This window comes from Oncorhynchus nerka, linkage group LG26, assembly GCF_034236695.1.
Source record: "Oncorhynchus nerka isolate Pitt River linkage group LG26, Oner_Uvic_2.0, whole genome shotgun sequence".
Taxonomy (NCBI): Eukaryota; Metazoa; Chordata; class Actinopteri; order Salmoniformes; family Salmonidae; genus Oncorhynchus; species Oncorhynchus nerka.
The window spans coordinates 1,428,430-1,440,433 of NC_088421.1; the positions used below are offsets into that span (position 1 = coordinate 1,428,430).

Consider the following 12,004-nt stretch of genomic DNA (forward strand, 5'->3'; position numbering starts at 1 on the left):
TGCATTCAGAGTGTTGACAAAGCCTACAATAAAAGGGGTGCAGTCAATATCCTATTTCAAACAGCTAACAGAGGATGAACCCTCCCAACGTATTTGTCTGGGTTGTATTCACTAAACACCAGAAAGAAAAATGGGCCAAAACAGGAAGGGACCACCTGAACTTATCCAATAACTCGTTTTTCACTGCAAAACCTTTGCTATTGTGCACCAACACTATGCTGAAAATGCGATGATTCACGATTCCATGATTTAATCAATATATTGACACAGCCAATATCTAAGCCCTGGAAACAGCAAAATAGACAAAAAGACATCAGTCAGAAAATAAGTTTTATTGCAATACACAGGTTCTTTTTCCTCTGCTGTGAACTTTGCCTGCCAACACTCCAACACTCAGGGGTTAAGATGGCACCAGGAGACCTTTTGCGTTCCAGACTGCCTGCAAACCGGCCACACAACAAATCAATTTAATACCGCGCCATCTAGTCGGTTGATGCCGTTACTAACCAGGTTTCCATCCAACCTTTTTATGAAAGTAAAGTAGGTCCCATTTAACTTATTTTTTATTCAGTACAATGGGAATTTAATAGCAAAATAAATATTTATGTGCAGTACAACATCATGCACAGTCTTTATTAATCCACAACAAGTCAATTTGATAGAAACATCATGGGAACATGCAAATATTGTTTTTATGTAGATTTTGAATTAGTCACATGAAAATCGGTTGAATCTGTTATCCGGGCTAGGCCAAAAGCTAACACCCTCCAAATATATGCTGAACCAAAGTGTTAATTAAGAGGTGTATAAGTTGACGAGAAACTAGTCATACTGGTTACTGACATTAAAAGGCTTATCCAGGCGTGGTAAGATTTGGTGTGCAACTGCTACGTAGACAGCCTGGAACGTGGTGTGTGGTTGGCTAGGGGTGACTTAACGTCTCCAAGTCCCCACCCGTATTTTGCCAGGTCATGTACTATTCCAGAGTTCACTTGTGCACAGCAGCCGTTTTAATTTAAAACATAGAGGCCTCCGAGTGGACACCATCCTCTGATAACAGCAAGCAATTGTAACAGAGCAGGAAACAACCACAACATACAATACATTCGGCCATTTGCATGGGTGATATATAAAATCATAATGGAATTTATTCCGAACAAGAACTTTGGGGGTGGGCAATACATAATGGGTACTGCCTGTGGCTCTTTGCTTTGCACTCACTAGTTAGTCGATTTTTTGCTTTTTTCTCCCTGAACAAGAGTTTGTTTCTGGCTCCAGACAGACTCAAGATAAGTTTGATTATTAGAGGAGAGAAAAGGAGTGGGATGAAATGGAGGACAGAATTAACATAATATAGGGATATGTGTTATTGTCAAAGTGACAGTAAAGAGTGATTGTGATCACTTAAGGGATTACTATGACAACCGTGTTCATTATAAATGTTTTTGGTATAAGTGACTAAATGAACTCACCCTGCCTTTGTAATCAACACAACATTCAAAACCATGTAATAAAAAAACTTTTACAGCAAGAAATAGAACCCTTGCAATGAAACAGAAATGTAACCATTTTGAATGATTGGACAGGAATTTAGCCTGTAAAAATTATTGTTGAGAATATTCTTCCAGCTTGATAGCCACGGAAAATAAAATGAACAGGGAGGGAAGGACCGAGTGAATAGGGAAATTAAGAGAACAGAGAATAATAGTGGGAATAGGTTGTGCCCCAAATGGCACCCTGTTCCTATACAGTCCACAAATTTTGACCAGGGCCCATAAACTAGCGTCCTGTCCAGGGGGTGTACTTGTACATCAAGCAGCCTCACGCAACAGAAACAAGAGATCCGTTCTGGCTCGGACAAGGGTTACTTATATAGGGAATAGAGTGCCTTTTGGGATGCATACATGAATAGATGGGATGGAGGAGCTGGTTCAGTAAAAGACCACGCTGGACTTCCCTCCTGGGGGGTTAAGGACCTTGTTGTGGGAGCGGGGGCGAGGGCCGAGGTGGGGCTCGTGGTCCTTCAGTGAGAGCTCACTAAGGGAGGCCTCTGGCTCTGGCTTCTTGGCCAAGGGAGCAGGTGCAGGTTCCACTGCTACTTTGGTGGGTGTGGGGGGAGGGGAGGCAACGTTCTCTTCCTTCACCTCCTTGGCCAGGCTCGCCTTTGGCAGAGGAGCTGAGAGCAAAACGGAAAGAGATAAGAGAAAAAGATGAAACCAAGAGAGATTTACCTGGTACATTAGACTTGGTGTCAATGCATCTTAAAGAAACCAATGTGTAATTAATTACTATGCAATTATTAGGTCATTATTATTAGCTCGGTCAACAAGTCATTTCTAGTAACTGCCCGGTTGACAGCGGGCTGTAAAGCGTTAGCCATAACACATTATCAGTGTCGAACTCACCTGGGGGCTCGGGTATGGGCATGGGACTTTCACCAACAGAAATATTGTCCTGGGAATAATAGGGATAACATGTCAATATAGCCTACACATCGTGTAAATTAGCAATCCATAACCATTAGTAATTTGGAATGGGAGAGACAAGGGGGATAAGGGTGGTCTGGATTACCTTTGGCTTGTTGGAATGGGCTTTGACCGAGGGAGGGGCGCTCTCTAACCCCCCGAATATGTTGCTGGTGTTGCCGCCTGAGGGTACGGGTCTCCGTTGCTCGGCTGGGGCATCTGGAGAACCAAATATCCCACTGCTTTTACCTCCTGCATTAAGGACAGCGAGTCAAATATGATTATTTTTTTTACATTCACCAGGAATTTTACCTGGTGAAATGGCTCTGTCTACATCTTACATTAAAAAGTGAAGATTATTGAAGGCATTGAGGAAAAGGACAAACAAGTCAAATCTCTACACTCCAACCACTTTTTTTGCAATTAACATTTCAATTGAATTGTCAATACTCAAACCTCTTATCTGACCCATTACTTGCAACATGACGACTATACCCCCTCCAAACAAATTGAACCAGGCCACAAACCTCAAGTGTGAGTGACCCATGCCTCTCTGTTCCTACTTTCACTATGCTACAGCTATGGTTATTGTGAAGAGCTTGTTGCACAGCCTGGACTGACATGAGGCAATACATTTCACAGTAACATTTGAATATCTGGGTGTGGGCAGTCATAATTATTTCTAGAACATTCCACCACAGAGGCAGAAAGGCTGAAAGCTGGAAGCCAACCAGCTCGATGTGCAGAGAAACAATAGAAACTCATGATAACATTTTAAATTTAACCATCTGAACCTTGGCCTCAATTTAGACATATTGATCCAGTCATGTGATGTCATTAGATTACATGTGGTCCAAACCTCTTTTAACTAATGAAAATCTTGGTCGCGGGTTCCATCAGGAACATTTTTGCAGCAAAGATTTTAATTTACCGGATATCCAATATGCATCCAGTGTGTACCACATTAGGGCGTCCACCCACTATACTCAAAATCACATTTAGATTGTAATTAATCTTAACAGAATAGAAGATTTTAGAGAAATAATTCCGTCTCGGTGTGAACACTATAAACGGGGATAATCAATATTGTTTTGCAATGGATTCTTTTTGAAAATTCAGACAATTTGGCTGGCAACCATTTCATTTATTGGCTTTTCACTTGTTTATTTTTTTGCCAAAAGACAGCATTTACCGGCTAACGGAAACCCTGGCCAGGGTGTAATCCTACACTGGACTCAACAACGAATAGGCTGGGCTGTGGCTCTTAAGCATTCAGTTATTTCACTGCATGGAATGACAATGGCCTAACACTGATCGATACTAGGCTAGAATAGATCCTCGGCGTACACATCACTGACAATTTGAAATGGTCCACCCACACAGACAGTGTGGTGAAAAAGGCGCAACAGTGCCTCTTCAACCTCAGGAGGCTGAAGAACCAGCTTGGCACCTAAAACCCTCACAATTTTCCAGATGCACAATTGAGAGCCTTCTGTGGGGCTGTATCACAGCCTGGTTTGGCAACTGCACCGTCCAAAACCGCAGGGCTCTCCAGAGGGTGGCGCAGTCTGCCCAACACATCACCGGGGGCGAACTACCTGCCCTCCAGGACACCTATACCACCCGATGTCACAGGAAGGCCAAAAAGAACATCAAGGACAACCACCACCCGAGCCACTGCCTGTTCACACCACTATCATCCAGGAGGCGAGGTCAGGATACCTATACCACCCGATGTCACAGGAAGGCCAAAAAGAACATCAAGGACAACCACCACCCGAGCCACTGCCTGTTCACACCACTATCATCCAGGAGGAGAGGTCAGTAGGGGGCAGCATGCATCAAAGCTGGGATCGAGAGACTGAAAAACAACTTCCATCTCAAGGCCATCAGACTTAAATAACCATCACTAGGCGGCTTCCACCCGGTTACGTAACCCTGAAAATTAGAGGCTGCTGCCCCATAGACATAGACTTAAAATCACTGACTACTTTAACCTCTCGGGTAGGGGGCAGCATTCGGAATTTTGGATGAGAAGCATGCCCAAATTAACCCGCCTGCTACTCGGGCCCAGAAGATATGATATGCATATAACTGGTAGATTTGGATAGAAAACAATAAAGTTTCCAAAACTGTTAAAATAGTGTCTGAGTATATCAGAACTGATTTGGCAGGCGAAAACCTGAGAAAAATCCATTCAGGAAGTATTCTTTTGTTGTTGGTTTTGTAGTTTTCCATTCAATGCCATTACAGTATCCATTGACTTAGGACTCAATTTCCACTAGATGTCAACAGTCTTTAGAAATTGTTTCAGGCTTGTATTCTTATAAATGAGAGAGTAAGACCAGTCTGAATGAGTGGACCCTACCGTGTCGCAGAGCTTTTTCATGCGCAATCCCGAGAGAGTGCATTTCTTGTTTACCTTTTATATTGAAGGTGTTATTGTCCGGTTGAAATATTATAGATAATTTAGGCTAAAAACAACCTGAGGATTGAATATAAACATTGTTTGACATGTTTCTATGAACTTTACAGATGCAATTCGGATCTTTTGTCAGCGTTTGAGCCCGTGGATTTACTGAAGAAAACGCGACCAAAACGGAGGTTTTGGGATATAAAGAGACTTCATTGAACAAAAGGAACATTTATTGAGTAAATGAATGTCTTCTGAGTGCCACCATATGAAGATCATAGGTAAGGAATTCAATTTCTCTCTATTTCTGAGTTTTGTAATGCTTCTGCTTGGCTGGTTACGGTTGTAATAATTTCTCAACTGGGCTGTGTTCTGGGCTAGGTATGCTTTTGCCGAAAAGCTTTATAAATCTGACACCGTGGTTGGATTAACAAGAAGTTAATCTTTAAACCTACGTAAAATATGTTTTGTTTTCTGAAGTTTTATAATGATCATTTCTGTATTTGAATTTGCCGCTCTGTAATATCACTGGATGTTGGCCAGATACCCTAGAGAGGATAATGATGGTAAACTAGTCACTTTAATAATATTTACATATTTTTGCTTTAGTCATCTCATATGTATATACTGTATTATATTCTTCTGTATTTTGGTCTATGCCACTGACATTGCTCATCCTAATATTTATATATTCCTTTATTCCATTCTTTTAGGTTGTGTGCATTGTTGTGAATGGTTAGATATTACTGCTGGAACTAGAAACACAAGCATTTCGCTACACCCGCAATAACATCTGGCAAACATGTGTATGTGACATATTTCAATTTTATTCGGCTGGTTGAGTCTTGTGACACTGAAGTGACCACATAATAAATGACCTGTTGCCCTTTTCAACACACACACACAGGTTTTGGGGAAGAGATTGTGAATAAGTTCACACTCAATGTCTCCTTTTCTGAACCTAAAAAAGGTTAACGTAGCACCTTAGTGGCAGTTTTCACACCACATAGACCTGAAAAGGCTCTGACAGCTCCAGGACCAGGGAGCCCTCTCGACTTGTAGGAAGAATCTTCCCTTTCCACTATTGTGCTGACATGAACTGTACTTTCCTGGCTCAGATATTTTCCTTTCACAGTCCTTTCTATCATGGTTCCAGCATCTATGGTGGATGCGTAAACGTTCTTTTGTATTAATGACTAAAAGAACAGACTGCCACCCATGGTCTGGAACCATAACCAGGCCAGTGCAAAGCAGCTTGGATCAATTCAGCCCAGTAGTGTGAAAAGGGAATTTGTATGCACAGTAAGGGGCCTTTGATTTCTCACCTGGGGGGTTGGTTCGTCTGATGACACCCTGGGGCTCTGGCGGGGCAAAAAGGTTGGAGGCCATCTTGTGGGGCCGTCTCGACGCAGCTGCTTCTTCCTCGTAGCCACCGAACAGGTCGCTGGAGCCACCTCCGGGGGGACGCAAGACTCTGATAAGAAAACATCAGAATCATGTTGGTTCACGTAGAGTAGTGGTTTCCAACCTTTTTTGGTTACTGCACCACCAAATGGATTTTGCTCTGCCCGGAGTACCCCCTCATGTGCTTTATCAGTAGGCCTATGGTCTCATGAGTCTTCGCAAGAAACCCCTGTGGATAGGCCAAATGCATTAAAACATTTTCATTAAAATAGATTTTATTCCGAACTAAAGTTTTGTTGCTAAGGATTCCACGACACGGTTAGTCTTTACGGCTGGGACTGCAAGTTTGTGTTCATTTTTGTGTGTGGATTCCGCGAGTGCAAACTGGCTGAACTACAGACACCTGTCATAATCGTGGGAAAGACTCATGATCTTTTCATAAAACAACTGGTTGCAGTAAAGAGCCAATCTGGATACGAAGGAGATCCTGAGGGAAATTGACAAGTACCAACAGCTTTACGCTATGGAGGAACAACACAGTCCATCATGGAAAGATCCGACCGCTTCAAAATAACTTGAAACACAACAATTAAAAAAATAAAATAAATGAATCTACAGACACGGATGATTTACTTACCATTGAGGTAGAGGCTAGTGCTCTGGCTGGAATCCATGCAACACTGAAAAAGTTGTATTAGGAGGTAGCAGGGCTGAGGGGGAGTTTGGACTTCAGCCAGAGTGAAATTCTCATGCTCCAAAGAGAAAAGACACTCCCATCAAAGGTAAAAATTCACGATTCCAACATGGACGATCAGAGAATTCATGCAATCCGCCTGGAAACTTCCTAGAGAGACTGTAAACAAGGTGGTTTTCCACCGAGCACACAGACTTGGAGCGACAAGACCAAGTGTCCCCGACCGATCACAAAATTTGAACACTACCAACAAAAGGAGCTGATCAAAAGCAGAGGAATGGAGCGGAGCGCAAAGGGACTAAATTAGTTCTCAATGCCCAATTTCCAAGGGAGATGAACGTTGTAAGAGACTATCTGGTGCAAAGACAACAAAAGGAAGGATGGTAGGCGTGCCTTTGTCATTGTGGACAAACTCTTTATAGATGGACAGCTATTCCGAGACGGCTCCATAACACTGCACCACCACCGCTGTACTAAATTCTACAGGGACTTCAGGTTACGAAAAAAAAGAAGGTATGGGAACTGCAAAAATATCTGAACATTATGAAGTGGATATGAACACACACGTACTCAATTACATGCTTGCTTACACATACGGACTTAGGCATACACACCTGATCTCACTCTTCTTTCTCTCCCTATTGTCAAGAACTGTTTTATAATTTAATGTGTTTGTTTGTCTATCTTTCTTATGTATTTGTATACAAGTTTGTGTTTTCAACAAGCAAGGGGAAGATATCAGAATAGGGGCATTGGGGAAAAATAACATATTGTACGTAATACATTTGTACTGTCGTGAAGCCATCTCTAGAGTAATGCAAGGTCTCTTTCATGATCATGTGAAATGTCAATTGCTATGGGAATGCTGGGATGTTTTACCAATTATGTTATAAGTAATTAATAGGCAACTATGACGGTGATACGATATGGATTACAATTATCATCATGAATATTAAGGCTATACGCACTACATGTTACACACAGACGCGTAACCATACAAATTGGCAAGGTAATTATGTATTTGGATTATTATTTATCAGTTATTATTTATCACACATTACAGACATCGTACACACTCACTATTTCACATCCAATATCATACACAACCTACTTAGATTTGCTACAGACAATATCTGGTCTCAATTATCTAACATCTGTGGCATTGGCTCACAGGTAAACAGGCAAGGGAATAAAACAAATATTACTAGAACTTATTTCTTGAATTCTAAATATCAGACATTTGAAAGCTCTAGATTTGACATTCATAATACCTCTGATGGCAGTAACTTTACAAGCACTAATTATGGTCAATTTAGACTGAGAATAGTATCTAGTTGCGGGTGCAACACAACGACCGGGTGCAACACAACGACCACCATCGAAGCAGCGTTACCCATGCAGAGCAATGGGAACAACCATTCCAAGGCTCAGAGCGAGTGACGTTTGAAACGCTATTAGCGCACGCTAACTAGCCAGCCATTTCACTTCGGTTACACCAGCCTCATCTCGGGAGTTTGATAAGGTTGAAGTCATAAACAGCGCAATGCTTGACGCACAACGAAGAGCTGCTGGCAAAACGCCCAAAAGTGCTATTTGAACGAATGTTTACGCGCCTGCTTCTGCCTACCACCGCTCAGTCAGATACTTGTATGCTTAGTCAGAATATATGCGATTATGATATGTTTAACTAGCTAGCAACTTACCTTGGCTTACTTCATTCGCGTAACAGGCAGTCTCCTTGTGGAGTGCAACGAGAGAGAGGCAGGTCGTTATTGCGTTGGACTAGTTAACTGTAAGGTTGCAAGATTGGATCCCCCGAGCTGACAAGGTGAAAATCTGTCCTTCTGCCCCTGAACGAGGCAGTTAACCCACCGTTCCTAGGCCGTCATTGAAAATAAGAATGTGTTCTTAACTATATATATTTTTAAAAATCAGCCAAATCGGTGTCCAAAAATACAGATTTCCAATTGTTATGAAAACTTGAAAAATCGGCCCTAATTAAATCGGCCATTCCGATTAATCGGCCGACCTCTAATATACACACACTCATTCAAATAAACACATGCAACACACACATACAAGTAATAGCGCCAGACATGCACACAAATGTATACAGTTGGCATTGCGGTTATGATTTCAGTTGTCCTTAGTTTTAAATAAAAATAAATATTTTTTCATTGTTTTCTTTTGTCTTTTCCTTTTTAGTTCATTCCCTTAGTTGTTGGTGCATGGGGGGGGGGGGGTTCTTGGGGGGTGGGAAATGGAATTAACTGTATTTTATTGATATTTTCTTCCTGGGGGGGTGGATGTTGGAGGGTTCGGGTTCACGTTTTTTTTAGCCTGGTGAGAGATTGGTCAACATGCCCTTGAGCAGGGCATTGACCCTGGATGTGTCTGTGTGTCGCTCTGAATGGGAATCTGTTGGATGACTGGTATGATGTAGTTATTGAGCGGCTTCACTGCAAGTACATTGTATGTTTCAAATGTTCAATAAAAACAGTGTTTTTTATTTATTTTTTAAATGGAGAATGTACCATAACGAAAAGGTGCATATAGCAAAATCTAGGAATAGAATATGCTGCATGCACAACTTCTTATTTAACCCTCCTGTTGTGTTAGTTTCATGTTAAATAATTATGTGTCCCCGGTCCAAAATGACCACCTCATTATAGCTGATCATAAATCCATAAAAATCCATACATTATCACCTAATGTTGTGTTAAATCTTTATCAACAGGTTTTGAAGGTCTATTTGCCATGTATGGCCTTTAGGCCTCATTGACCTGAGCTCATATGACTCGTTTGAGTTTAAAAATAGCATAATGTATGGATAGTTTTGACTATAACAAATACTCAGATGAAACAGTGCTATTTATCACAGACTACTTTGTGTCAAAGTTTAACAACCACTCTCGCCTCCTCGCCAGTGTCATGATCAAAGATATGATCAAGCGCCTCAAATACAGCATATTGTTTGGTCATTGCGCTGCCAGAATGAATTGTGAGCAAGGTCTCAATAAAGCTTTATATATCAGAGCTGCGAGAAAAGTTATAATATTGAAACAATGTTCCGATTGTTTGTGAGAAAACCAACAGGTGTGGTTCCTGTGGGGGAAAGATTATATTGGGGAAAGGTTCATGTGGGGGTTGCCATGAAAGCCAAGAAAGAGAGTGAGGTGTGTGTGTGTGCTCAAACACGCATGCATATGTGGGAGTCTGGGAGAGGAAGTGTGTCCATCTGATGGGCATGTGCCTGAACGCAATTTTATACACTAATTGTAGTCTCACCCATTCATTTTTGACCAGGAACACCACAGGTGTACAAAAGTTAAATTAAACAGCTAAAATGTAATGATAAGCATCAAAGTGTATTTTGTGTGTTCAGATGCCCTGTGTGGACAAAGTCATGGAACCTCATGTCAATCAGGTTTAATTAACTACATTTTTCTGAGAGAAAACGTGTAAATCGGTCCAATTCGACCGGAACACAACAGGCCACATTAGCTGTGGCTAAAGACCAAATAATCGAGTTATCTACTAATTGTACCACAGTATGACTACAGGCTACATAGGCCACTGACTTAAGTACTGTTTAAAAGTCATTTAGCTGTGTAGCTGATCACACAACTCAGTGACAGAAGCCATATTTAGCCAGTTAGCTGGCTGTTCTTGAAAAGTTCGTAGTGGGGCTAAACAACCATAGTTGAAAGATTAAAAAAAGGTGAAATATATCCAATTACCCAAACCTTTTAGAAATAGGTTGTTGTAAACTAGGTGTGGGTGATCGTGCCCATTTTGAAAATACAAGCAACAGAACAATGAGCGTCAAATAAATTAGCTGGCTACGCTGCACAAAAAATAAAAAAAAATAAAAAAAAGATTCCACGAGCTTCCATTTCCGCAGCCCCAAAAAAACCTCGCCCTGCTACGTCGGGACCAAAGCCCATAGAAGCTAACTACCTGTAACAGACTAAAAGTTAAGTACTGACAAAACTTAATATTGTATCACTAACTTGTCTTATAACTAGTTAACGTTACTCTCATCAGTGTCATCTAGCAAGCTACATTTGCTTGCGGGCTCGCGGCCAATGAACATACGGTAGTTTTCAAAAACATCATAGCTAACATTAGCTAGTTGCTTGAATTTTGCCTGCTGCAAATAAAACCTGTGGGTGCAATTCCATGTTACCTTGAACTTGGCTTTGCGCCATTATCGAGTCCTGAAAACATGTTCGTCGAAGTCATTGTGATGGCTGTCTTCGTGTGGGGGAGATAGATGTCGTAGCTAGCTCAATTTAAAAAAGTTTTGTTGCCTTTCAGAAAACGGGCAAAGCCCCCTTCCCACTCGATAGGATGAGCCAGCAATGGGAAGAGCCTCAATGGTCAAAAACATTATCAGTCTAAAGGTATGGCTAATTTCATTGGTTACATTACTAAGGCTATAACGCCCTCTTTCAATTGCGATTTGGCTTTCCGCATGTCTGTCAAATTGGGTGCACGAGGTTTTACTCGCCTGGAATGGCCCGGTCTTTGAGCGGCATTTCCATAACTGGAAAACGAACCAACATTAAAAGTTGAAACGGTTCCAGGTATGCAGTTTTCATTTAACTTTTGTTGTCTTTCACTTGCTTTGACAAGGTAAACATAGGTTTCCCATGCCAATAAAGCCCCTTTGACTTGATAGTAAATTGGTGGCGCATGTCAAATCATCTATCTATCTATAGACATCCATCTATCTATCTATCTATAGACATCCATCTATCTATCTAGACTAGATTATATTTATATGGCCCATTTCTATACCCAACCTTGCAGATGAAGGGGTTCGATTAATCTCACCCGGGTGCCCGTGTAGGCGTGTTATGCACTGACAAAAAGTTGATTGCAATTCGATTTGGCCTCCCGGGCTTGAACTAGTAGGTTCCGGGCTCTGTCCGGCGACAGCGAAGTCGGCTCAATTTAGCGTGTGGTCATTTGTATAGCGCTTTGAATTACAGCGAAAATCTCAAAGTAGCTCGTAAAACAACA

The 12,004-nt window shown here is 41.5% G+C and overlaps 1 protein-coding gene across 1 annotated transcript; it reads right to left on the reverse strand.

Moving 5' to 3' along the window:
• Positions 1-317: 317 nt before the first annotated feature.
• Positions 318-11,319, reverse strand: jpt2 (Jupiter microtubule associated homolog 2). Its single transcript, XM_029635246.2, has 5 exons — positions 11,166-11,319; positions 6,204-6,352; positions 2,572-2,717; positions 2,406-2,454; positions 318-2,176 (listed from the first exon to the last, which is right to left on the reverse strand). The coding sequence occupies exons 1-5, from the start codon at positions 11,219-11,221 to the stop codon at positions 1,932-1,934; spliced, it is 645 nt and encodes a 214-aa protein (XP_029491106.1). The 5' UTR covers positions 11,222-11,319; the 3' UTR covers positions 318-1,931.
• Between the last annotated feature and the right edge of the window lie 685 nt (positions 11,320-12,004).